This window comes from Centruroides vittatus, unplaced genomic scaffold (genome assembly GCF_030686945.1).
Source record: "Centruroides vittatus isolate TY-2023 unplaced genomic scaffold, ASM3068694v2 contig_941, whole genome shotgun sequence".
NCBI lineage: Eukaryota > Metazoa > Arthropoda > Arachnida > Scorpiones > Buthidae > Centruroides > Centruroides vittatus.
The window spans coordinates 1,315,594-1,341,088 of record NW_027122625.1 but is presented as its reverse complement, the minus strand read 5'-3'; the positions used below and the strand labels follow the sequence as shown (position 1 = coordinate 1,341,088).

Here is a 25,495-nt window from a genome sequence, read left to right as displayed (position 1 = left end):
ACGCCCACAGAACGGAAATAGCTTTAAAAAATTCAAAAAAGTAAGATTTGAATTCAATATAATATATCTATAATTAATAAAAAAACGACGTTGACTATAAATACCCTGTATAATAATAATAATAGTATCATAAAATTAAAATGGAAAAAAATTTTTAAGATAAATTTTTATAAAATTATTAAAATAAATGTTTTCGAATAATAATAACGACGTAATTTAATTATTATTTATTTTAAAATTTAAAACGTTTATTATTCTAAAGCTAACTTAAAAAAAGACTTTTACTAAAATAAAGACCATAAACAAAATGAATGATCTGGCAACACGGCAAAACCGAGTTTTTTTGTATCGCACCATGTTTTCTCGTCCTTATTTCCGTAAGTTGTTTAATTGTCTTTACGTACATAACACAATATTTGACGATATAAATTGTAAATACGGTGAAAATAATTGTTATACTATTACTCCTTAAACCTATTGTACGTTCTACGACGGCTTAATGCTCGATCTTGGACTCTATCGTCTTGCATTTTTCCTTGTCGATGCGATTCAGCGTGCCGTATTTTTCGTCGTATAATACGCACTTTGTACTTAAAATTTATCCGAAAATTACGATGCTCCTGTAAGTCGAATACGTTTTTCTACACATAAATGATGCGACCAATACAACGATGCGTCTTATAAGGTGAAAAAATACGGTAATCAAAATGTTAATCGTAATGACTAAATATCTTGAAGATTTCTTGTATAGAAAGAAAGTAATCGTTAAGACAACTTTGAGTAAGAAATACATTATCTTACGCTTCGTATGTTTTATTATTTACACCGGTGTGCAAAACTTAAGAAGCAATTGTTTTTTGCTGTTAGGCTTCAAGAAATCTTCTGGGAGACGTGAAATTCAGAATACAGAGACGGTATTTTGTACTTAAAGGATGAAGGAAGCATACTAGTGCAAAAATGAATAGAATCTGTAGAGTATGGAATCAAACAAAAAAAGGCTTTATTGAAAGAGTAGTTTTGGTACAAATGATTGTCTGCCTGAGAGGAATATCCCTGAGATGTCCCTTAATAAGGGATGTGACCTCCCTTAACTGCGATGGTTGCTTGGCACAGTCTCTCCATACTTGACGTCGGATTATTGAACAGTTATTGAGGTAATAGTGCTCGTTCCTCCATGAGCATCCGTTTCATTTGTTGGTTGTTCTCCGGCAAATATAATTGTGTTGAAAAGCATCCCACACGTGTTCTGTGGGATTTAAATCGGGGGAATATTCTGGCCAATCCATTCTACTGATATCTTCACTTTCTAGAAGCTCCTTGATGGAATAAGTCCGATGTGGCCTGGCTTTATCATCTATAAAAATGGAATCTGTGCCAATGACACCTCGGAACAGATGCACGTGGGGGAGGATCACTTGCTGACAATGGTGATCTGTAGTAATGGTACCGCCATCAAAAATTTGGAGCTCGTTGTAATGCCTCTTCAAACGAGCAGCTTGGGACTGCCGTAACTCTCTCTTTCCGTGATGTTAGTGGGATAAAACTGTGTCTCTATCTCTCTCTGTTTCAACTGGTGTTGAGAATCGCTTGTGATACTGAAACAATTCTTATTTGTAAAGAGGATATCGCTCCATTGATGAGATGTCTGGTCTTTGTGTTCCTTGTGCCAGTCTAGACTCTAGACAGTGCCGCCGATGGGCAGCTGTCAATGGGATATAGCGTTCAGGATGGTGGGCGAATAGGCCACTTTTATGAAGGTGTCTGGCCACAGTAAACTGCTTGGTTTACAAAAAAGTAAAAATTATTTGAGAGTTAGAACTTGGTACTAAAAATGTCAGTGTGTTTAGAAAGTTTTATTTGACTGGATCAACATTATGATAAAATAATCATCAATTAAGATTTGTAGATAAGAAGACTAACTGAAATTGGGTATATTATTAATTAGCATTACCTTTAATTACAGAAAAGTAAATTGTTTAATATTAATTATATTGTAGTTTAAATAACTATTAATTGACAAAAATACAGTATAATGAATGTAATTACATATTTATTCATTTATTTATTTTTGCTTTTTGAATCTCTCAACTTATTTAGAATTAAGAATTAAAAGATAGATTTCACAAATCATCAGTACTATGGTACTGATATGGTACTACAAAATTTTGCTGCCTGCAGTGTGCTCCCTATGTTTGCACCCAAAGCAGTCACCCATTCTCTCCTAAGTTATGTCACTGCTCTTCATGGATATAATGAGTAACAGTTATAACAAAGAAATCTTGTCTGTCTCCTAGTGCTTATTATAACTGAGTTTGACTGTATATATTTTAACTCATTCCACCATATAGGCACTAAAAGTGCCATTTTAGTAAGCTTGTTATGGGACAGTCAGGCCCACAGTGGGATATCCTGGTAGCAGGGGAAATAGGATCCAGCATATATGCATTGTTACTCCTGAAAAATTGCTGGGTATTTTGACCCATCTGGATTCAATCCTGGGTCTCCAGAGTAGTAGGCTGCAACCTTAACTGACCATCTAGTTGTCATAATCAAATATTAAAAATGAGCAAAAGGGGGACAGTCCCCAGAAATTAGATACATCTGGTAACTCTAAAGGCCATGACACACTGGGTGATTTCTCATCCCAGTGACATGTCTCTGAGCAACAAAAATCTGTTGACGTTTGGCAATGTTCAGGAGACAAGCCTGAATTATATCTTGTGATAATCATAAATTTTTGCTAATGGTACAAAAGCATGTATTTTTGAGTACCTTGTCATGATATTCTTTAATAGTGTGGTTATACTGTAAATTGGTTCATACAATTGAATTAATGAAATTAAATGTCAGTGTCTTATCAACCATGCATGAGCAACTATCCTCCATTTTTGTTTTAGTGTTGTAAACAAGAGCTATACTCATGTGATAAATCTACACATGCTCATTTGTTACAGCAAGCAACAGGAAACTTTTTGTCAAAGTAACTTGACTGCCCAACGACTGCTTACCCACTGCCTGAGAAACAAGATTTCTGTTGCCTAGCAACATTTCTCCCACAGAAATCACCTAGTGTGTCACAGCCTTAATGTTAGACCAATGATACCTTAAATAATAAAAACAACCACCATCATTTTGAATAAAACTTCATTCCATCTGTAATAGTTTTTATAGTATAAATTAAGTTATAATATTTATAGTATAACTGAAAATTTAAACTTATTGCTTTAAAACATCCAGTAATTTTCAATTATTAATTAATAAAAGATAATTAATAATGTTTTTATCTATAATGACCAGCTGATAATCGGATAACTCATAATTAATATTTTAGTAGAAATATCAGGTAACTAAATAAATAATGCCATTTTTTGAAATGTAAATAAAAATGTTGGATTTTTTTTAGTTTAAAATAATTTTGTTTGTTAAAATATTTACCTTTACATTCAATTAACTTTCCTAATGGGAGGGCAAATACCATTTTTAGCATTAAAAATTACTTCCTCTTTTATAGCTGTGTGGTTTGTAAATTGTTTTCCATGCATATGATTATTCAAAGGTAAAAAAAATGTAGTAATCCAACAGAGATAAGCAGCAAAATAGGAAGGATGGGGTGAATGTTCCCATCCCAATTGAATTATTTTGTTTCTTGTAATTGTCGCAATATGTGAGTTAGTATTATCTTGTAAAAACAAAATCACCTTTTGTAATAGTGGCTATTATAAAAAAAGTTTTTAATAAAATCTCATAACAAGTGGTGCTCCACACAATTTTATTAAATTTGAATACCTGTATTCTTTTTGAATATAGAAATTTCTCATAATTTAACAAAATTGCTTTTTTTAAGCTTTCATTATTATTTTTTATATTGTAGTATAATTGGAAATTGTCAAACTTCCTTCCTAGTTTCCTAACCTCCTGTTTGAATTTCAGGAATTTAGCTTTTAAACTAGAAGTGACATGTTTTTACATTATTTGAATCCTACTAAGAAAACAGAAGGAGCTAGTGATATTTAAAATAAATGATCTATGTTTAAAGCCTTTTCTTTAATACTGACATTGTTGTTTGTTTTTTAAATAGTAAATTTTTAATATTACCAGTCATATCCAATATTGAATAGTCAAAATACACATATCTAGAATTCTCTTCTGTTTTTATTACAACATTGACTCCTTACCTCAGTACAGTTGCAATGCAAAATGAATATAACAGGTCTCTTTAAATATAATTACATTGTATGGGGCAATAATAAAGTATGTTCATTACTTATTTAAAATTTAATTGCTCCATTATATTTTAAATCACAGATTTAACCTTACACAACTCAACACCTAGAAACAGTGATACTTTATTCAAGTTTGAATAAAGTGTGAGTATACCTTTATTTTAAAGACAGATTCAATAATTGCATTTTCTCAATCATTCTGTTTAAAGAATTTAGACACAAAGTTTAGTTTCCCCTCCCATAATTATCAAGTTCTCTACAAAATCTTCTTATGGTAGGACCCTATATTATTAAAAATAAAATTTATAAAAACTAATAAAAGATGATAAAGTTGATTCCAGTATTGCCAGTAGTACCATCCAATTAGTTATATTATAAACTAATACTATAATTACTGCCTAGTATCTTGATACTGAAAACACATTATGCATATGTTTCATATTAGTGTATTTAATAACACATTCCAGGTATTGGATTCTCTTGTTCATGTTTTCAAAAATATTTTAATTGGGATTTGTCGGTATTGCCAATTAGTTTGTCATTTTTTTTTTTTTTTTTTTTTTTTGCAGTATTAGTGTTGTTATTGATGGAAGTCTCCATCATTCCTCACCATGAAACAACGTTGTAGCCTTTGGCAAAGTAGAACAATAGCTTTTCTGTACTATGATTTTGATTTGCCAAAGGAGTTTGAGAAATTTTCTATTATTAGATTTTAGTATAATATATCAAAAAACAAAGATTTTAGTAAGTGTTTGTTAAAAGAAATAGGGTAATGGCACCATAGTTGACTGTTCAATTCTGTTCTAGACTTTGATATTTTTTATTACAATATGTAGTAACATGAAAAGCAAAATTCATCAAAAAATAAAGTTTTTGTATACTTGTCAACAGGGTAAAAATATTTTTATTAGTCCTTTGGATTGTTTATTTATTTACTTTCGTAACGTAAACAATCTTTGGCTGTTCACCCAGTAGTCTTGTTTGTTTGTTTGTTTGTTTATTAAGTTACAACAACACAACACTCGGGTGGTCTTGCCTAGGGCAGATATCTTCTGGGAGGTCTTTTGGAGGGTAACTGGCCCCTATTTAGGCATTACAGATATGGAGAAAACCCGGAAAACACTACATAGCCAGCCCGTCCTGGCAAGGCACGAACCCCCGACCAAACTCTCAGTGTTCAGGGAACAGAACTGCTTGGCCACTCACTGGTGGGACCGCCCAGTAGTCAACCAGCAGGTTGCATGATCATTTATGGCAGTTGACAACTGGGTTTTCCTTCATTGAAAACCTCACAAATTGGCAACTAATTATTGAGCAAGATCGGTAATAGGTGCTTTGTAGAAAATACACTACTGAAACACAGCATCCTCATTATCTTGTAAAGACCTGACAATGCTTTGTTATGTGGTTGACTAGCAGAAGGGGTGTTGTGCAATAATTTTCCCATCACAGTGAGTGAGGCAACTTGTTATTCTTACATGATATTGAGAATGGGGTCATCTTATGATGCTTCTCATTGCCTAAACCTGCTCTGATGGACTAATTATGCATGGATTTCAGCTTGCATGATAGATTACTGGAAGTGGTCATCAATAGGAGCCACCACCCTAATTAGTTTTTTAAAAAATAGTAATAAAAATTATATTTAAATAGTTTTAAGAATCAAGAATTAAAAAAGAGAGAAAAATGAAAGTAAAGTTCAACCATGTTTACATTTAATTGAAATTTTAACTAAAATGTTTGTGTTGTTAAAGGTATATAATACATAATGTTAAAAGTAGTTTTATAAGAAATGTGTTATAATGATAATTGTAAATGTTAAAAAAGCCAATTCTTGGGGTCTTTTAAATGCAATTCATACTTTTTGTCCCTCTTCAGTTGCAAAATGCCGACTGAAGTGGGACGAAAAGTATGAAATTCATATTGGCCATAAAAGTAATGGAAAAAGATTGTATATGTATGATAACCCCTAAGAATTGTGAGATTATTAATGGTATGATTTTTAAAATTGTAGCATTAATTGCAATCTAAACCGAAAATAAAATAATGTTTATGGGCTAAAAGCAATAAAGATGTTTGTTGTTACAAATTATTTTTTCCTTTATTTTGTGGATTTTGTTGTAGTTTGTATAGTTGTATTTCTATTATTCATATAATATTTCACAAGTTTTTTCATCTGTTCAATATAAATTAGTAATCTGTTATGTTATTTCACATGAAATTGAAGAAAAATAACTTGTCAATTGCAGAAATAAAGCTTAGACTCTATTCTCTGTGTTATATAATTTTTTTCTCTAGACAGAATAAATTGTCAGCTGTGTTGATTGTGTCAAAACTTGAAATTTAGATTCTGGTTTTTTTCTACATCTGATTTTTCAAAGTTTATATACTATGAAAGATTTATTTGTCTTTAATGTATAAAGATATATTTATCTTTCAATGAAAAGTTTAAATGAATTTAATCTCTGAGTTTTTTTTTTTATCAGTAATTCTATGAATAAAAATATTATCTTTGTGCTAATTTTATTTTTAAAAAATATGAACATTTTGATGCATAAACAGGCTATAATTTTCTTTTTATTAAAATAATTTTTTCAAATATTTGTATTTCTAATGCTAAATATTCATACTAAAAATTAATGATATTAGTCTCTGTGTGTTCATATGTCTGTGAGTATAAGTCAGTATTTACGTGCATTAAAAACTTGCATGCCATCATTTAAGTATATTTATTTTTGATTAGAATTGGTTCACCTGCCATGTCTTGATTAAGAATTTAAATTAAAAAAATGGGAGTATGGGTCTTAAATTAATTTTTTTGGGAGGGAAATATTTTTAAAGATAGAAATAGATTTATGTTTAGAATGATTTGATATAAAAATCAAGGACCAAAAGTTTTAATATAAAGAGTAAAGATACTTCATTCTATATATATCAAAATTTCAATTGTATAATTAAAAAGTAAATAAAGAATTCCAAAAATAAACGTGTAATTAACAGTTTAAAAAGATTTTTAAAAATGTGTTAGAACTAAACTTTCTTCAGAAAATGTTTAATTTAGAAAGTAGTTTTGGAAGAAACAAGATCATGTGATAATGTTGGCAAAGATTAGAAACTGCAATTTGATTGAAGATAAAAACAGAAAAGCTTAGATTGCTGGGAAAATATATAGAATATTTCAGAAATTAAAATATTGAATTAAAGATTTTAAAAAGATAGAAGCTGTTTAATAAAAAGAGGAGTGATGAAAACAATCTTATCTTCGATATTGCATTTATGAAATTATCTAGTGAGACTAATGATAGAAAAGAAATTAGCTCTGATTAACAACAGATGAATGACATATATATAATGGCAGACATCATTAAATCTATCAGTAATTTAATAAAATATGGATAGATTTAATAATGTTTAGACTTAAGTTACAGAACCGCGATATAGGTACAAAGCTGACTTGTGAATAGAAGTATACTAGTGGTGAGCACATATTCATTTACAATGTACAGTTATATCAAGAAATTATTGGATGAAGAGGATAAAAATATTTTTAAAAAACTTTAAATCTGTAATCTGAGTGTCAGGGAAAGTCTTGGAAATTAAAACAAAAATTTGAATAGGAACACTGTATATTGCATGTGTTCAAAACTCAGAGAAAAATTAAGATTACCTGAAACAATATTTACTTGTGACTTCTGGATAAATGGTGTAGATTTAAAACCAAATCAAGAGAGAATGTAAAACAAGTGAAACTAAAAGAAATTAAGAATAAAAAAAATTAATTAAATATAAATACTATTAAAATGGAATAAAAGGGTACTTGTGTAAGGTTAAAAATAAAGTTTGCAAAAACATTGTAGAAAAATTATGTAAAAAACAATCTGTCAAATGAACAAAACCAACCCAAAGGTTTACACTTCTTTGCTGGCCCTATCCACCCACAGTTTTATGCTCTGTTCAAAGTACATCAAACATTTACAGAATGTATGGCAGCTAAACAGAATGTCAAGCAGTGCAGTGGTTAATAAAGGAAAGGGAAGGACAATATAAAATGATTTTTCTTAATTTTGAAGTAATTGTTGCTAGATCTCACTGATGACTGTTGGTATTTATTCTATTATTTTCATTGATTTTTATGATATCTAAGTGTTGATAAAGTTTTCTTTTAACAGTTTCTTAGTTTTTAAAAAATTATTCACTATGGGGCTAGAACAATATTGTGCATTGTCAATACTTTTTTATATGATTATCTCTTCCACAACCTTTAAATTTCTGGTAATTTTAGGTTGTGGAAGAGATAATCTTATATGTACCTGTATTTATTAGTGAAAATTGTGCAACTGGTGTATGGTTTGTTTAGTATTAAAGTTGATTATTCAATTAGCGATGATTTTGTTAGGATAGTTGTTTAATTGAAATGTATGATTTATGTGTTCTATTTCACTTGTTTTGGTCCTAATATTACTGGTGCAGGTTTTAATTTTGTGTAGATCAGTGGCATGCCGTGACATTTGATGATAGGGAAGCTGTGTTTCTGTAAGAAGCCGACTTTCAGGGGCAATCAATTAATTGTGCGTCAGGGCCCGTTCGTATTCGTTTGTTCGATAAGCCAGTAAAAACCGTATACTTCTTTAAATGTATTTTTAATACATTATCTGACGTACTTAATAAATAAGAAAGTTCAATATAATTACCTCCGTTATTAGATTCAATAAATTCCCTATGCCCTCTAAATGCCAATTCTTGCTTTGAGAAAAAACATATAACATCTGTTAATTTAGATATACCTATTAATCATAATTATCTCGTTATAATTTTCAATATTTATTTTATATTGTCTACCAATGTTAAATTCTATGCCTCTTTGATTTCCAAATTGCTTCAATTTTATGAAAGAATCGTCATTCGTCATAAATTTTATCGTCAAAATGTCGAAAATTTTTGTTGACGTATTTATATTTAATTTAGGCATTGGTCTTTCTCTTTTAATAATGTTTTCTTTTTCATTATATGGTCTTGAGCCAAAACTTTTTTAAAATAAATTTTTTAATCACTAGCCACGATATAATGGCTAAAATTAAAATCATCAGAAAAACTTACTTGGTAAAACAAAATGTGTGACGAATATACATACCTAGTACAAAAAATTCTTCAATTGTATGAATATACTTTTAATGAAACTTATAATTAAATATAACTTTGTGAAGAAACGTACATAAAAATAACAAAATATTCTTTACTTTTTAAATCTTAAAACAATCCACTTAGTGGAATACTGTAGCTCCCTACGAGTGGCTAATGAATGGAATCAGAGACGGTCCAGGTAGGTGTGTGCGTGCCAAATCCCGAGGGTGCCAATACCGGTCAATGTCAAATGCCTCTTTTGTCACATCACTAGTATATATCAAAGGACGCGACAGGGTTGTTGTAGATTTTAAATGTTTCTCACCATAGCTGTAAAAATCTGAATATGTTAAACTTAACAGATTGTCCGTTGTTCGTTTTCTAACTAATTCGTTTTAGGACCAAGTGTTCACGGAAATTTTCAAAATTTACAACTTTTTGGTCACTCTCATTGAACTGGAAAAATTTGTCTTTATTACATCTAATATTATGAAGAGAACAGACCCCACTGTACTCGGCAAGAGATTGGTTTGGTTAAGCTTCCGTTTAAGTAAAATTTCGGCTCTTTCATCAGGGTTTTATATATGTTTCTAATTCCCTAATCGCTTAATTATTTAACTACTTCTTAAGTAGAAATAAGTCAAAACTAGTTACTTTGTACTTGGATATCTGTAGTCTTGGGAAAGAAGTGGAAAGAAATTTTTATGACAACCAATACATAAATTGTAAATTTAAGGAAAATGAATTCTAGAGCTTTTTTTGTACCATTGTATGTCTCATTCATTAAATTTAGTTGTAAATGATGCTGCCAAAGTAACAGTTAATTTTTTAACACTACTAGAATTGTACACGTTTTTTCTGCATCCCCTTACAGATGGGACATACTAAATCATAATATCACCGGTTTAACATTGAAATCCGTAAGTAATATAAGATGGGAGAGCAGAATAAACGCAGAATAAATATATCAAATATTTTAATGGATTTTTTTAAAACTCCTGTCAACTATACAGAACTATCATAAAAACATGCCAGTAAATTCCTATCGGTTGGGTTAAGTTATAAATCTAGTGTACAGTGGGCAACCTTTTTTATAACATGGGCCAGAATAAATTTTACGTTTTTTTCGCGGGACGTAGTAGTTAATTGACGCCTTCTTGTGACTTGTAATTTTTTTAGTCTGCAAATATGAAATAAATAAATAAAAAGTTAATTACTACATTTATTTCTCTTATCGTTTTCGAAAATTACAAAGAATTGGAAAAATAACTATTAATTAGTTATTTTTCCAATTTAATAATCTATTAAAGATCTCACGGGCCGAATAGAAACTTTTCGCAAGCCGTAGCTGGCCCGCGGGCCGGGGGTTGCCCGCCGTTGATCTAGTCTGCTCATGATTCACATAATCGGGCAAGGGTGGCCAAATATCTAGCAGGTGGCTAACAGCCCAAAACTGCTCCGGGATATAAAATTGGATGCTTTATGCATGTGTTGTTTCTACCAGCTAAACTGGGTGAGGTTGGTGCTCTGTAAAGCACATGTGCCAATGCCTATAATTTGGCTGCTTGGAAGTTGACATGCAGGCAGCTAACAGCTCAGAACCGGTCCGGGATATAAAATTAGATGCTTTATGCGTGTGTTGCTTCTACCAAATAAACCGGGTGAGGTTAGTGCTCTGTAAACCGCATGTGACAATGCCTATATAATCTGGCTGATTGGAAACTGGCCCGGTTTCGACACTCCTTCCGCCACTGAATTATTCGAATATACAATAGCAATCTTATCGTTTTTTTCACATGTAGTATAGAAATTTGTAAAAGATACATAATGCAGTTATAATAAAATATTAATTTTAATTAATGCAAAGTACGTTAAAATATGAAAATTTATATTTTATAAAATACAAGGGAAGGTCATTGGAAGGTGGAATCAGCGCTTCCATCGCTTCCAATGACGACACGCCACTGGTGTAGATACATATAGAAAATATTCTTTTTTATGTACAGTACATAGGTATACTGGAGTAAAAATTAATTACTTTTCCAATGTCACAGGATAAAACCTGTATTTTAATGTACTTTTTAAAAGTGATGGAATTACTAAATTTTTGCACTGTGACATCTGAAAAGTTTACAAAGTTTCAATTTCAATGTCAAAGCATATGTTATTTTCTACAGTTGTTATTTTAACTTCTTCATTTGCAAAACTTTCAGTGCTTATTTAAGGCTGATGATCATTCAATCCTTTGTAGCACTAAATCAAGGCACTACTGTATATTGTAATTTTTTTTAAAGTTTACAGTCATGGATATTAAAAGAAATTATAATGCAAATTTTAAAAAATTTAGAAAGAATTAAATTTTAGAATATGCTATTCATAATTAGAACATAAACAATTCAAAAAAGTAGCCCTGATAATGAATTTGTTGAAAATTGAAAATATTTAACTGAGAAATGAAGTAGTTTATTTTACTGTTTTCAAGTTTTTCTAATTTATAGGAATAGTCTTTAAATTATATTTGCTGTAAAAACATACTAATAATGATGCTGTTTTCTTTGTCTAAATCATCATCATCATCATCATCATCATCATCAGGTAGATCTGTGGCAAGACAAAAAGGATTTTTGAAAGATTTATTAATTAATTTATCAACAAAAACTTATTTCTATAAATAGGAAAATTTTTATATTTTCATTGCAACTAGATTGTTACTTATTATAACTAATATTCTTACTATAATTTTAAAGGAATAACAAAATTCAGTTAAATTTTTCCAAGTACTATATCAATCTTTATTATTTAAACAAAAAATTATTTCATTTATTTTATAATGCCAAAAATATATTCTTTTATTCTTTGCAATAATAAAAAAATTTATTCATATAAATGAAAGTATTTCAGTTTTCTTGAAAATCTGGACTTTGACTAAATGTTGTTGCACAGTTTTTATAAACTTAAATAATTTTCATTTTAATAATGTTAGATGAATGAAATGTTAATCTTTAGTGATAAAACTGATTAATACTAATCAATCGGAAGAGTGGAAATAAATATATATGTGTTACTGTGAAAGACCGATCTGGTGAATGTTGAGAATTTCTGGTGAATGTCAGCATTCACACAGTTGTTTTGTGTATGTACGAAATATTTGCTAAATATCATTATTTCTCACTTACACCGGCAAATGTCGACAGTCAGCATGCACTGATGGTGAATGTTGAATAAAAATATACTTCTTACGTTAAGTGAAAAATACTACTTTTTAATATATGATATATGTCAAAATAGGAGAAAGCTTAAGTAACAGCACATGTAAATAAACTATTGAACCTAAGACGAACAGTATATTCTTAATCAGAAAAGAAAAATAATACCAATAATAAACTTACAATAAATTACGTGATTAACTTCATACAATCTTATTTATTGCACCAATTTAAACTGTTATGACACTTTGAATTGCACAAAACTCCCTTGCTTTTACAACTGCATTTAGTCGTGGAACACTTTTTTTTGCAATTACAACATGTATAGCCTTGCCTTCCGCTTCTTGAATTAATTGCAGCTGCTTCTCTCGGGGAGAAATCCTACCTAACCTAACCTTACTTAACATTGCACGCACCAATAAACCCTGCATAAGACTAACAAACAGCCGTGTTCAAGAGTATAACAAATACATGTGGCTTTTTATTTTGACCTCCACCAAAGCTTATCTGTGCTTGTCGATATACACCGGCGATTGCTCAAATGTATAATAATATAACCAAATATTCAGTCTTTCACCAATGTATTTTGTATGTGTCAACATTCACCGGAGAATATCGACATCCTCTAATTTCGGTCTTTTGTGGTGACATATATATATATATTGGTTTTAAATTTTATATAAAACCATTTTTTATTAAAGAACAATGTTGGTTTAAATTGAAAATTGAAATTTTACAAAATTCTAAACTATTTTATTGGAAAACAGATTATTAGTATAGTCTTAACTGAAATTTAAACAAATCTCTAGATACTGAAAATTTTCATTATTTGATGAACAATTGTTTATGACCTTAGTGCCTACCTTTAGTCAAATTTCTTCATATCTAATTATTAAATTAGCCTTATTGTAGTCTGATAATACAGCAGATCATTTGGCATTATTTATGTTCCAGTATTGGCTGAATATGGAAATTGTAACAAAAAGTACTTGAAGAATGGCTTGAATATTTTACTTTTAGTATCTTTAACTCCATTAAAGCACTTTTTTGTTAGAATTTTTATCCTACTGGAGTATTTTTTGTTATATGATATGGAGTATTGCTCTTTCTATTGAATGGTTTTTTTTTTTAACATAATTGAAGCTTTATAAAGATGTTCAATGATTAATCTCAGATTTTGTTTCATGTAATTACATTTCTGTCTTAATGTTGAATTATGTATGAATGATACAGAAAAATAAGTTATAAGTTTTCATGTCCCTAAAGCTATTTGATTAGCATTTTTGTTTTTGAGAATTATAACCTTTTAGACTGCATGTATTGCTTCTAAGGTTTTAGCTTAGGATGCAAGAATGACTATTTGAATGATTTTTTCAAGTCAAAAATTTCATTAGTTTTGTCTTATTTTGAGGTTTTTAAATGTATTATAAATATTTTACTCATTATGATTGGTGCATACTAATCTAATCTAGTGTAACGTTAAATTTGAATTTAGAATAAATGATTTCAGAAGTACAGGTATACCTCGCCTTACGTCATTAATTGGTTCCAGGAGAGGCGACATAAGTTGAAAATGACGTAAGTCGAATTTACTTGTGTAGTTACGACGTAAGTCGAAACTATGGTAGAAAATGCCAATAATGAGCACTTAAAGACCACTAAATAAGACGATAACACAGAAACACAGATGTTTTCATGTTTCTTTCTCTAGGATTTATGATGATTATATTAACATTTACTGTAAATGTACATATTTTAATATGATTTTATGTGCTTTTAACGCTTTTCTAGTGATATTACGACTTCAATATTTGTGGCGGACGGATGTAAAGTTGAATAAAATGTCTTAAACTTGATTTTTATTTTTCCATATACTTTTTTGACAAACGATGTATAATCAAGAACAATGTAACTTGAGGTATACTTGTATTAAAACAGTAAATTATTGTATAGGATGTAACTTATAAATTTTAAATCGTAATAAATACTGATATCTGTCATCATCCTGATCTACTAAAAATATTTTATAGCAGATCAAGGGTCTCCAAACTATAGCACATGGGCTTTATCTTGCCCACAAGATTTTACCCAGCCTGCTGACATTTTTTTATTATGAAAGGTTTACACATATAACATTAGAAGAAATTAAGTAGCACTTGGAAAATATCAAAAATTATAAACTAGTGGTAAAGCTCATTAAGCTTAATACAATGAGTGTCTAGAAGCCATAAATAAAATTTTAAAGTATTGTTGTAGAAATGTCTTTGGGCTATATCTCTCAGGTTGGGACATAAACCTTCTCCTATTTTTTACAATGCTGCTCTATTCAAATTCTCTGATGCACCATTCATTAGAAAATTGTCTCTGCAGCTGTCTTCCAAAAGTATTTGGGACCACTGCACTAGACAAAACTTCTGATCCAGCAAGTTCTTACAATTGTAAAGCACAACATTAGTCATAACATTTTCTGTAACTACAGTAGAGCATCGATTATACTAATACCGATCAACTGAAACATCAGTTAATTGAAAGCATTCCTATCGGCAAATTCAAATTTCTGCTAGAGCAGTGGTGCTTCGGCATTCTCCCCTTCCCTGCCATCCTAAACTGTAGGCCTTCTTTAATGTACTACTTTATGTAAGGTATGTATTTGTAAGATATGTGATACAAAATATATACAGTACAGTTTTGTGTTTAATATATTTTTTCGTAAATGATCAGTTATCCAAACAACCCCAGTCCTGAATTGTTTCGGATAATTGATGCTCTACTATAGTATAAACTGAAAGTTGGACATATTAAGTATATTTTCTTAGTTTTTGTAACACATGAAAATGAAAAAATAAAATTCAATTTAAATACAGTTTCTTTCATATCATAGATAATTTATAAATAGCTTATCAATTTATTTATTTCAGAACATGATGATCGTGAAGACAATCGTCATGTAAGAATAATGGGTAGAAGACAGCAAAGATTTCAATATAAACATGGATATAAAGATAAGGGTATGCATACTTTAATTTACTAATTATCTTAAATCTGATTTTATTTTATTTTTTTGAAAATTTTAAGTTTAAATATTTAAAAACTTTAAAATTATTATTTGATATATATTGAAATTATCAGAAAATTTAATTTTTCAGTTATTTGCAAAAGTTTTTACTACCTTTTTAGATAATTTGTCAAATTTTAAATGTCTATTATGCTTTTTAGGTTCACACTCTTTAGTGGATAAAGATGGTGATACAGATATGAGCAGTTTGGATAGACCATCTCATTCTCGTTTGTAAGTTTTCATTTTGTTAAATATTTATATGAACATGTAATACAAAAATTGCATTTAATTATTTATTACTCTCATAAAGCGAAATAACAGTTATTGCTATATTTTTATTTATATTATATCAAAAATATATTAATAATAATAATAATATAAATTGTCATTAAAACAAAATCATTTTTCTTGTACAATAAATTTCAGAACAAAATTTTGAGGTTATTCATGTTTAATAATAATAATAATAATAGTCTCTTTAAAGGTATTTACATTTTTAAAAAAATATGAATATTATATTATTTATGTTGAATGATGGGTACTTGTTTATGTATTTGGGTGTAAGCAGGTAATTGGGTACTTAGGTATGCAAACCTGTGTACAGTACATGTTTAAAATTATGCTGTACAATATAAAAAATTTTAGACACAAAATGATCTTAAAATATGATTAAATTTTAGAAAATGTTTTAATTGAAAATAGATAGATAGATTAATAACGTTATAAACTGGAAGAAAATTTAATTATAAATTAACTTTTTTTTTTTGTTAAAACAATTGAAATTATCATTTAAATTATAACTATTTGTATTTTTTATACTTTGTTTTATATTTAGAATAGTTTGTTAACACCTGTTCTCAAATTAATGAAAGACAATTGTGAGAGATGTCAAAAAAGTTAAATATTTTTTTTAAATTGTGTAAATTTTCAATTATGCATGCTGCATAAATATAACTGTATAAATCACACCTACGCATTAATTCACCATTTTACCAAATTTTATATACTACAATAATTAATTGGTTTTAATATTTGTATTCTATCGTTATTTAAATCATAAGAGAAAAACATAAATTAGTATGAATATTGGGAAAATTAGAAAAACTATAGGCATTGTGGTATGAAATTCCCTGGAAATGTGAATTATCTTGGGTATCTGGATACAAAAATTGTCAGTGTTTAGCACTAAATATAACATATTGTTATCCAACTTATAATCAAGGAATATATTATTGATTGTACAGTTTTAATAATTTAATTATAATTATTCTACAAATAAAATAAAAAAAGAATTATGTAAATTATGAAATTAAATAAAATAACTTAATATTGTTCATCCTAAGTTATTTAAGTTTTTTTTTTTTTTACAGTAAACCTTATAAAGCTCGTCAAAGATTTGGAAAAAAGTATGGTAGAGGTGAGAATATTTTTCAACCATATTTTTATTAATTGGTTATTTAGATAGTTTAAATAGTTGATGATCAAATATTTGATGATCAATAATAATCTCTTCTTCACTAATTTCTGCTTCTTCATCACATGGGACTATTGCTAGTTGAGGGCATGGAAAGGTATGCTTGTACCTTCCTCAACCTCTTGCTGCTGTTCAATTGATGGAACATACACTAAATCATCATCATTAGCACCGATAAAATTGGAAAAATCATCATCTGCATTCATATACTTACTCATATACTTCCAGTACCCATTGATTTCATTTTCTTTGTTGTCAGTCACATTTGTATGAGTATTGTTATTATTGCTTTTAATGATCCCTCTCCCTGCAAAACAACTTCTAATTGTTGTCGCAGGAACAATCTTCCAAGAAACCACAAAATTTCACATGGCATCTAAAACATTCCATGATTTGATATCATTAAGATTGGTCAAATTTTCTTATATCAAACAATGCAGCAGTTGTTTCTGGTACTTTCTCTAGACCAGACCTCGCCAACCCAAATTGGTTCGCGGGCCACTTTGATCACGCGTAACATTATGGTGGGCCACAATTTAGGCAAACATTCTTTTAAAAAAGTAAAACAAATACAAAATGAATAAGATTTTATTGTTATACAAAGAGTTCATACTCGCACTTGCGCATTATAACAATGACACATGCAAATTTTCATTTATTTAATTGTTTTGGTATACACATAATGGGAAACAAAAGTTATAATAGATATATAATATCGTTTAGCGGGCCACACAATTTAACGTGACGGGCCGCATGCAGGCCACGGGTTGGCCAGGCCTGCTCTAGACATTATGGATGATTTTTTGATCAAGTGGTTGAAGGTAGCTTGTAATATGTGAGGGGCAGAAACAGAACATAGTACATTGAAGGTCTAATTCTTCTACAGCATGTGATGAAACCCCACCAAGATACTTGTGTGTTCTGCTTGGGCATTTGCCATTCAAAACTCATCATCAAGCTTCAGAAGATGACTGATGTTCAAGCATTTTTAATGGCTTCTTATTGGCAAGGTAGCTATTGAATTTCACACTTCATCCATCTTTAATTGGTAGATTTTCCAATTATTAATGGGAGTAGTTTTTCCGTACTATAAGCATTGTGACACAACATAGTGGTAATTCTCAGCTTGCTATGTTTTCTGTGACATTCTCACCACAAAGGACAACTGTTTTGTGGGCAGAGCATTATGGTATAAATCTGTTTCATCAACATTAAAAATGTCAAGCTCTGTGTACTCTTGCTTCATAGCTTGGACTCATTCACCTGCAGAAGCATACAACAGATACATACTGACTTTTGGCTGTTAAGGACACAATGTTGAAGCCACCCATTTTAGCATTTGAAGTTGTCCATTCCAAATTGAAAAGCAGATTTTTCTGCCTTCTCTTTCATTTATGACATGGACACTGGAATAGAATTTGCATGCACTTGACAAAACCAAATTTTGATTCCTGAATAGGATGTTTTGTACCCTGGATACATTTTACATTCTTACTTTTGCATGTCAAATGGGCAGTTTGTGTGATTTTGTCCTTATTCTTCAGCCACATAGTCAGTGTGTTAAGAGGAACTTCAAAATCTTTTGTTATATCTGTTTTTTTTTTTTCAACTTTATGGATTGTTCTCAGTGTTTAGTCAATGGAGACTTCCTTTTGCTGTTGTTTGAATCCTATTGTACAGCAAAGCAAGATAGTCAATTACTTTAGACTGTATGACACCTGCAGTACTGATGCATTTTGCTGACAGATGTAAACAAGTTCTCAATGTTGGCACTATGGTAACAAGGGAATGAGTGGGAGAAGGGGGTGGCAAATGCTGAAAATATACTCTATCAGTAAAAGGATATTGATGCAAGATTGTTATAGCATTGAGCCTTAGTGTTTGTTTGTCTTAATAGTCTGTATTCACATAAAATATAAGAGAAAATGAAAATCATAGACTTATCAAGAAGCTATATGGGGAAAATAGGTTCAAGTTATTATAAAAGTACTGGTAATTTTGACTTAACAAGATTGTATTGTATGGAAATCTTATATACTGTGATGGGACCTGTTGATGATTTTCAGTTAACACAGTTTGACTTAATGAAATTTTACAGTATTCAGCTTTGTTTAGAATTTATTTGTTTTTAGTTGGGATTATAGTTAAATTTTTTCAATAACTTTCTCTCTAAATAGGAAGCTGTCTATATTATCAAAAGGATTCAAAGCTTTTATTATTTTAAAAAATAAATGTAACCTTTTTCTGTAATTAGTTTTAATATTAATATACTTGATTGAAGTTAAATGTAAAAACATTTTATAAGTTATTCTAGTAAAATTTGAATATTTTTTTTTTTTTTAGATATAAGAAATTCACTTAGAAATTCACAGGCAGATACTGATCCAGAATATACCTGGTATAGAATAAGTGTAAGTATTAAAGAACTTATTAAATTCTTATTAATTACTTTAAAAAAAGAATGAATTAAAGTAAACATATCAACACCCCAATAACCTGATGTATTAATTAATAATCAACCAACCAGCAGCCAATTAATTTGGCAGAAATTAGCCCACAAATATTACTTTAGAAATTACATGATAAGAACAACTAGAGGTAGACATTAGGTGCCATCTCTTAACCAAAATAGAAACTATAATTTAATTTTAAATTTAGAAATTTAGAATAGTCTGGAAGAAAAGAATTGGCCTGGAGCAGGAGTTGAACCAACAACCTCCACTTACCATGTGGTGTGCTGACCAGTTATGCCACCCAGGCCTCTGAGTGACACCTCCCTTCCAGACACATTTAAACTCTAGTTGTTCTTATGTAATTTCTAAAGTAATACTTGTAAGTTGATTTCTGCTCAATGAATTTGGCTGTTGGTTGGTTGAATTAAAGGAAATTGATTGTCATCAAAATCTTACAAATTGCTATATTTATTTGAATGTAAGACACTTTTTTCAGGTTTTAGTATCTGAAAATAGGGTGTGTTTTAGATTTGAAGTAATACATCATAATCAGTGATCATTAGTGCAGTACTTATTTCTCTGCCAATAATTTCATTATGTCATTTTAATAATTTTATTAGACTAATATTAGTAATAGAAAACAGAATTGTGAAGTTGGAGTTGGTAAAATTCTTTTGACTCCAGCAACTCTGACTTCAAAGTTTACTATTGGTAAAATGAAGTAAGAAAAGTGAAGTATGTGAAGAAATGTGAAGTAAGAAAATACTTTTTAATTAATTAGTGTCTAAAGAAATTGTTTAGAAAATGGACACTTTGATAAATTTAGATAATAAAATATTGGACCTCATCACTGACCATTTAAGTAACATAGAAATGATTAAGCACTGGTCAGCATTTAACAGACTGAATAAATTATAGACTAGTAGAAATCTCACAAAGAAGTTAAAATCAAACTTTATAACTCAATTAGTGTTCTAACCCTATGCCTCTGAAGTTTAGATTCTGAACAGACAGGAAGAAAAGAGATTGGCTGCATTTGAAGTGAAATGCCTTTGACATATAAATGTAATCAAATGGACTGAACTGATGACTAAGGAAAGAGTTAGAGAGAACTTGAACTTCAACGGGTTGATCACGAGAAGACTAATCAAGAAACAGCTACAGTGGTTTGGACACAGAACTAATGAAGCCAGAGAGGCTACCTAACAGAACCCTCTATGCAAGAATAGAGGGTAGGAGACTGAGAAGTTGGATAGAATTAATTGGGGTTACAATTTAGGACCTACCATCAGATTATATCTCAAGCTAGAGACTGTAAGATGTGGAGAAAAAGAGTGAAGTCGTGGAGGACTCAATCTATCACTGATGAAAGAGTGTGATGTTGATAAACCTGTAAAGGTCATTTCATAGTAAATTGTTATGCATATCTCACACAACATGCTCTATACTTTCAGAAAATAAATAGCTTTTATTAATTTAATTTAATTTACCAATGGCCAAGTGGATAAAATCACTGAACACTTGTAGTTAGATATGGGATGGATTGCACCTGGAAAGTAAACACTTATGGTATCACTTAAAAGTGCCAAGCTTATCTTTACCAAAGAGAAACACTAAGAAAAAATTTGACTTTTATTGCAGGTGTTATCGTAATTTTTACTCTGCACAATAACTTTTACTTCTCAGATGTTTTGCTTTGGATAGCAATTTTTTTTTTTTACTAATTAATTTTTTCACTGCCCTTCTATTGGTTTCAAGTTATTTATAATAGCTTTGATAACATAATTTGGTCTTAAAACAGTCAATAGAAAAACAATGAAAAAGTAAAACCAAGATCAGAATCTAACTGCAACAAGCTGAAAGTGGAAGAGAAAACTGCGAAATGTAATTATTAAGATTGTTTCACCTTATTATTCACTGGTTTAAGTTCTTGGGGCACAATTGCACCTGTTGGTTCAAGATGATTGATTTTTTTTCCAAATTTCATATTTTAAAATTCTACTATGTTTCAGTTTAGTTAGCCATTGGTAGAAAATTAACTATTCCTGTCATAGCCAGAGCAGGAGAAACTATTTTATGGACCAGTTTATATGTCATTTATTAAATTGTTATTTTTTGCATTTTATTGTATTTAATTTTTTTTCCTTGAAAGTAATTAAATTTAAATCAATTTTTCATAATTAACCACTCAACAGTGAGGGACGTATATATACGTCGAGGGCGATCATGTGGCAGTGGTGAGGGACGTATATATACGTTAAATTCTTTTGGGGGTATCACCAAAATCTAGCCAAAAACTACCGCAAAAAAAAATTCACATAAAAAATGAATTATGTAACAATAAAAAAAGACTTTTCTTTACTAGACATAACTGTTTACAAATACTTTTTCTAAAACGGAAATGAGAAAAATTGCGTGAAAAAATACTTTAAAAATTTTTCGGGTATATTCTCCACTACTAAGGGCTAGAACCATACCTGACTCTCCCACTGCTGAAAGGTTAACTAATAAAAGTGGAAATTTTTTTGGTTTTGAAGATCTAGTGCGTTTCTTCAAATATTCTAAAGTTTTTCCAAGGTAAATTCATTACATCCATTTTTTGATACTTGCATCAATTTTAGTACAAATTTCACAGAGAAATTTTAGATAAGAATGCCCACTGATATCTCTCTTATAAAAGGAATCATAGTCTGACATTTTAAAAAAGGGTAAGGTCAGAGTTGCACATTACAAATTTGCTGGAGTTGGAGTTGGACTTTTTGTTTATTGACTCCACCACACTAATACAAAATTTTTAAAAGGTAAACTTAGGTCAATTTTGTTAGTTTATTACAATAACGTCGTAATTACCTGGATGTAAATCTCAGAAAAGGTTATGCAGAAAATATTGCATCAGTTATGCAATATTTCTTGAAAGAGGCACTGATTTAAATGGCACTGAGTATGATTGCATACAGGAAGGTGTGAACATTTAATTTAATGTTAATTAGTGTAGTTTTAGTTTGTTAAACTAAAACTACACTTATTATACAACTAAAACTAATATTCAGGAATGCAACTAAAACAACAGTTAGTGTTGATTCAGAACAGCTTAATATTAATATGTATGACAAATGAAGATGTTTCTGATTTTGATACCATTAGATATATTGGGAAAATAAATCATTACTGTAATGTATATTTGGCATACTGAACCAAATTTAACAACCACTCTAGTATTTGTTTTAAATTTTGTTCTAGTAAACTATTAAAATGCTCTGCACCCTTAATTATAAAATATATAAGAAAATTTTCTAAGTATTTGAAAACATTCAAATTAATATTATTTGTGTATTTTTTTTATAAAATAGTTCCTTGCATATTTTTTCTTATAAAACTCAATGTTTATTTGCAGATTCCTCATGGAAAGAAAATGGGAAAAACTTTTGTATTGAAGTCTATAACTTCTTCTTGTAAAGTTCCATTCACACCTTATAATGTAAATATTTGTTGAAGTTTTTATTTATTATTTTTAATTAAATAATAATTAAAAAAATGTTAGTTAAATTTTGTTAGAAAAATTTAATATAATACATTTTTATACTAAAGTTTATCTATTTGATAATTTTACTTGTTTTAAACTTTTGTTAATAGGGCTAATGTTATTTCAAAGGAGTGTTATAACTCTCCTCTTCAGTTTTGCATTTTAATTATAAAAAATATATATATTTTTTTTAGCAGAATTAACAATTTTTGTTTTAAAATGGTTTTACATTTATATTTTGACTACAGATTTATTGAATGAGCAAACATTATTATGTTTATAACAGCTGGTTGATATAAAATAACAATTATTTTATCCTAAATCTTTTATAAGTAATATTAAAAATATTTGAGTATCTTAATGTTAGTATATACATAAATATATTGGATCTTTCTTTCAGTAAATCTAAGTACTGGTGATAATTATAAATGTTCATTAATAAAAAATATTATTGTAAAAATGCGTTTCAAGTTTTCATTAATATTTGAAAAAAATTATAAATAAATTTTATTATTTTTATAGTATGAAATACACAATGCAAATGCAGTATTTTATGTAACTGGATATCAAACAGCCAATGCAATAAAAGATGTTCATAAAAGAATAACAACACCTGATGGATTTAAAGTAAGTTTTTAAAATGTTGAAAATGTCTATTTATCTGAATACTATATGCACTTTTTTCTGAAGTATGTGAATAGAAAAGTTGTACATATTATATTCATAAAATAACTTGGAAATTCTAAGATTTTATTACTGGTTGAGGTGAAATTCTTACAGTAAAATTTATTTAATTTAATGAAAAATACATATTTTTGTTTATAGTTATGTATGACATTTCCATAAAACTTTTATCTGTTGATTTAAGTTTCTATGCTTGTCTCAGTTTTGCAGATATGCTTATAACATGTATATTTTATTATAATATAGTAATAGTATATAATATAACATAGAATAGTTTTATAATTGAATTTCTAATATCTCTAAGCAGATACAGCTGATGAAAGGTTATATTAGAATGTCATTTATTTAGCAGTTTTAAATTTTAAGTTATTTTATACTTTATTGTTGTTGGGTTGCAATTTGAAAAAATTAGACCTATAAATTCTCACTGTCATATGTCTGTCCTTCCGTAAATCTTGAGAATGGAGTTAAATAGATAAAAGCTGAGATCAGATGTGGAAAGATTTGGCGCAGGAGACCCAATTAACTGTGTATGAACTTTTTATGCAAACCAGAAGTCACGTTATTTCAATTCAAAATTTTCCCCTGAAAGGAGATAGATGACCAGCATGTGACTCTATTGTTAAAGGAAAAGTATGATGTAAAGGAGCAAGCCACTAGTAATTTGAGGTGGAGAACATATGTTTTAAATTACATAAATATATATAATTAAAAATTGCAGCCCAGCATTGTGACAATGTCACAGTAAATAATTGCTTGTTGTCAAATGCATCATTTCTATCTTAATTACTTTTCACAATGTTGTTATCATGAGATTGAATTACTGTTTTCTAATCATTAATGAGTAAACATTTTTGTTTTATAGTTTCTACTTTCATTTAAAATGATATTCTTTAAATCTCATTGTTGCTTATTCTTTCCATATTGTATAATATATTATTTATATCACTCAATTTAATTTTCTTATTAGCTTATAATTAAAATGTATTTTCTATGATATAAAATTTAAGCTTTCATCATCTGAATATATTAAAATTCATGTTTTTGTGATGCATTTCATGGAAATTAAAAGAATTGAAACAATTCTGTTCAGAAATACAGCTTCATTTGCATCAGAATTTTCATTGTAAATTTGTTTATTTGAATTCCAAGGAATGTAGGAAAAAATTGAATTATCCAGTGTTTAGATTATTGGAATATGAATGTAAATCAAATAATAACAGTTTATGTATAAAATTTGAGAATTTGTGTCAAAAGTTCATAAAGCATTCATCTTCTCTTTCCCATAAAATTTTTTTATAGGAATGATAAGATTTTATTTATTTATACAATTAAAAGACACAGTCGTTCTAAAAATCAGATGATCACCATTTTTTATTTTCTTGTAGTGTTCCAGAATGAATCAGACAGCCAGACCTTTCCTTTTAGGCTACTTAGCTGCCCATTTTTAAAAAGAGTTCCTTAAAACACAGAAAAACCAATAAAAATTAAGAAATTCTCTTAAAATTGGTATGGTAAATCTTACGATGTCTTTAGTTGTTCATCCTTATCCGTTTGGGGTTTTGGCTTCTTTTATCTACTGGGGATTTGCGCTGACGAATGTAGATTAAGCCTGGACGTCCCTCTGGTGACAAATTTTGACAAATATGTTTTCATTTCCGTTGGATGAATAAATATTTCTTTATACAATTAAAAGACACAGTCGTTCTAAAAATCAGACGTCTGGAACACTACAAGAAAATAAAAAATGGTG

The 25,495-nt window shown here is 29.2% G+C and overlaps 1 protein-coding gene across 1 annotated transcript in view; it reads left to right on the top strand.

Annotated features, from left to right (window-relative positions):
* The first annotated feature begins 339 nt into the window (after positions 1-339).
* The window catches only part of LOC136984958 (nuclear RNA export factor 1-like), a 48,339-nt gene continuing 23,183 nt past the window's right edge, over positions 340-25,495 (top strand). Inside the window, exons 1-7 of the mRNA XM_067282107.1 lie at positions 340-377; positions 15,469-15,558; positions 15,767-15,839; positions 16,979-17,025; positions 19,426-19,493; positions 22,930-23,013; positions 23,581-23,685. Of these exons, the coding sequence (XP_067138208.1) occupies positions 356-377; positions 15,469-15,558; positions 15,767-15,839; positions 16,979-17,025; positions 19,426-19,493; positions 22,930-23,013; positions 23,581-23,685 (489 nt within the window). The 5' untranslated portion in view covers positions 340-355. The remainder of the gene's footprint in view (positions 378-15,468; positions 15,559-15,766; positions 15,840-16,978; positions 17,026-19,425; positions 19,494-22,929; positions 23,014-23,580; positions 23,686-25,495) is intronic.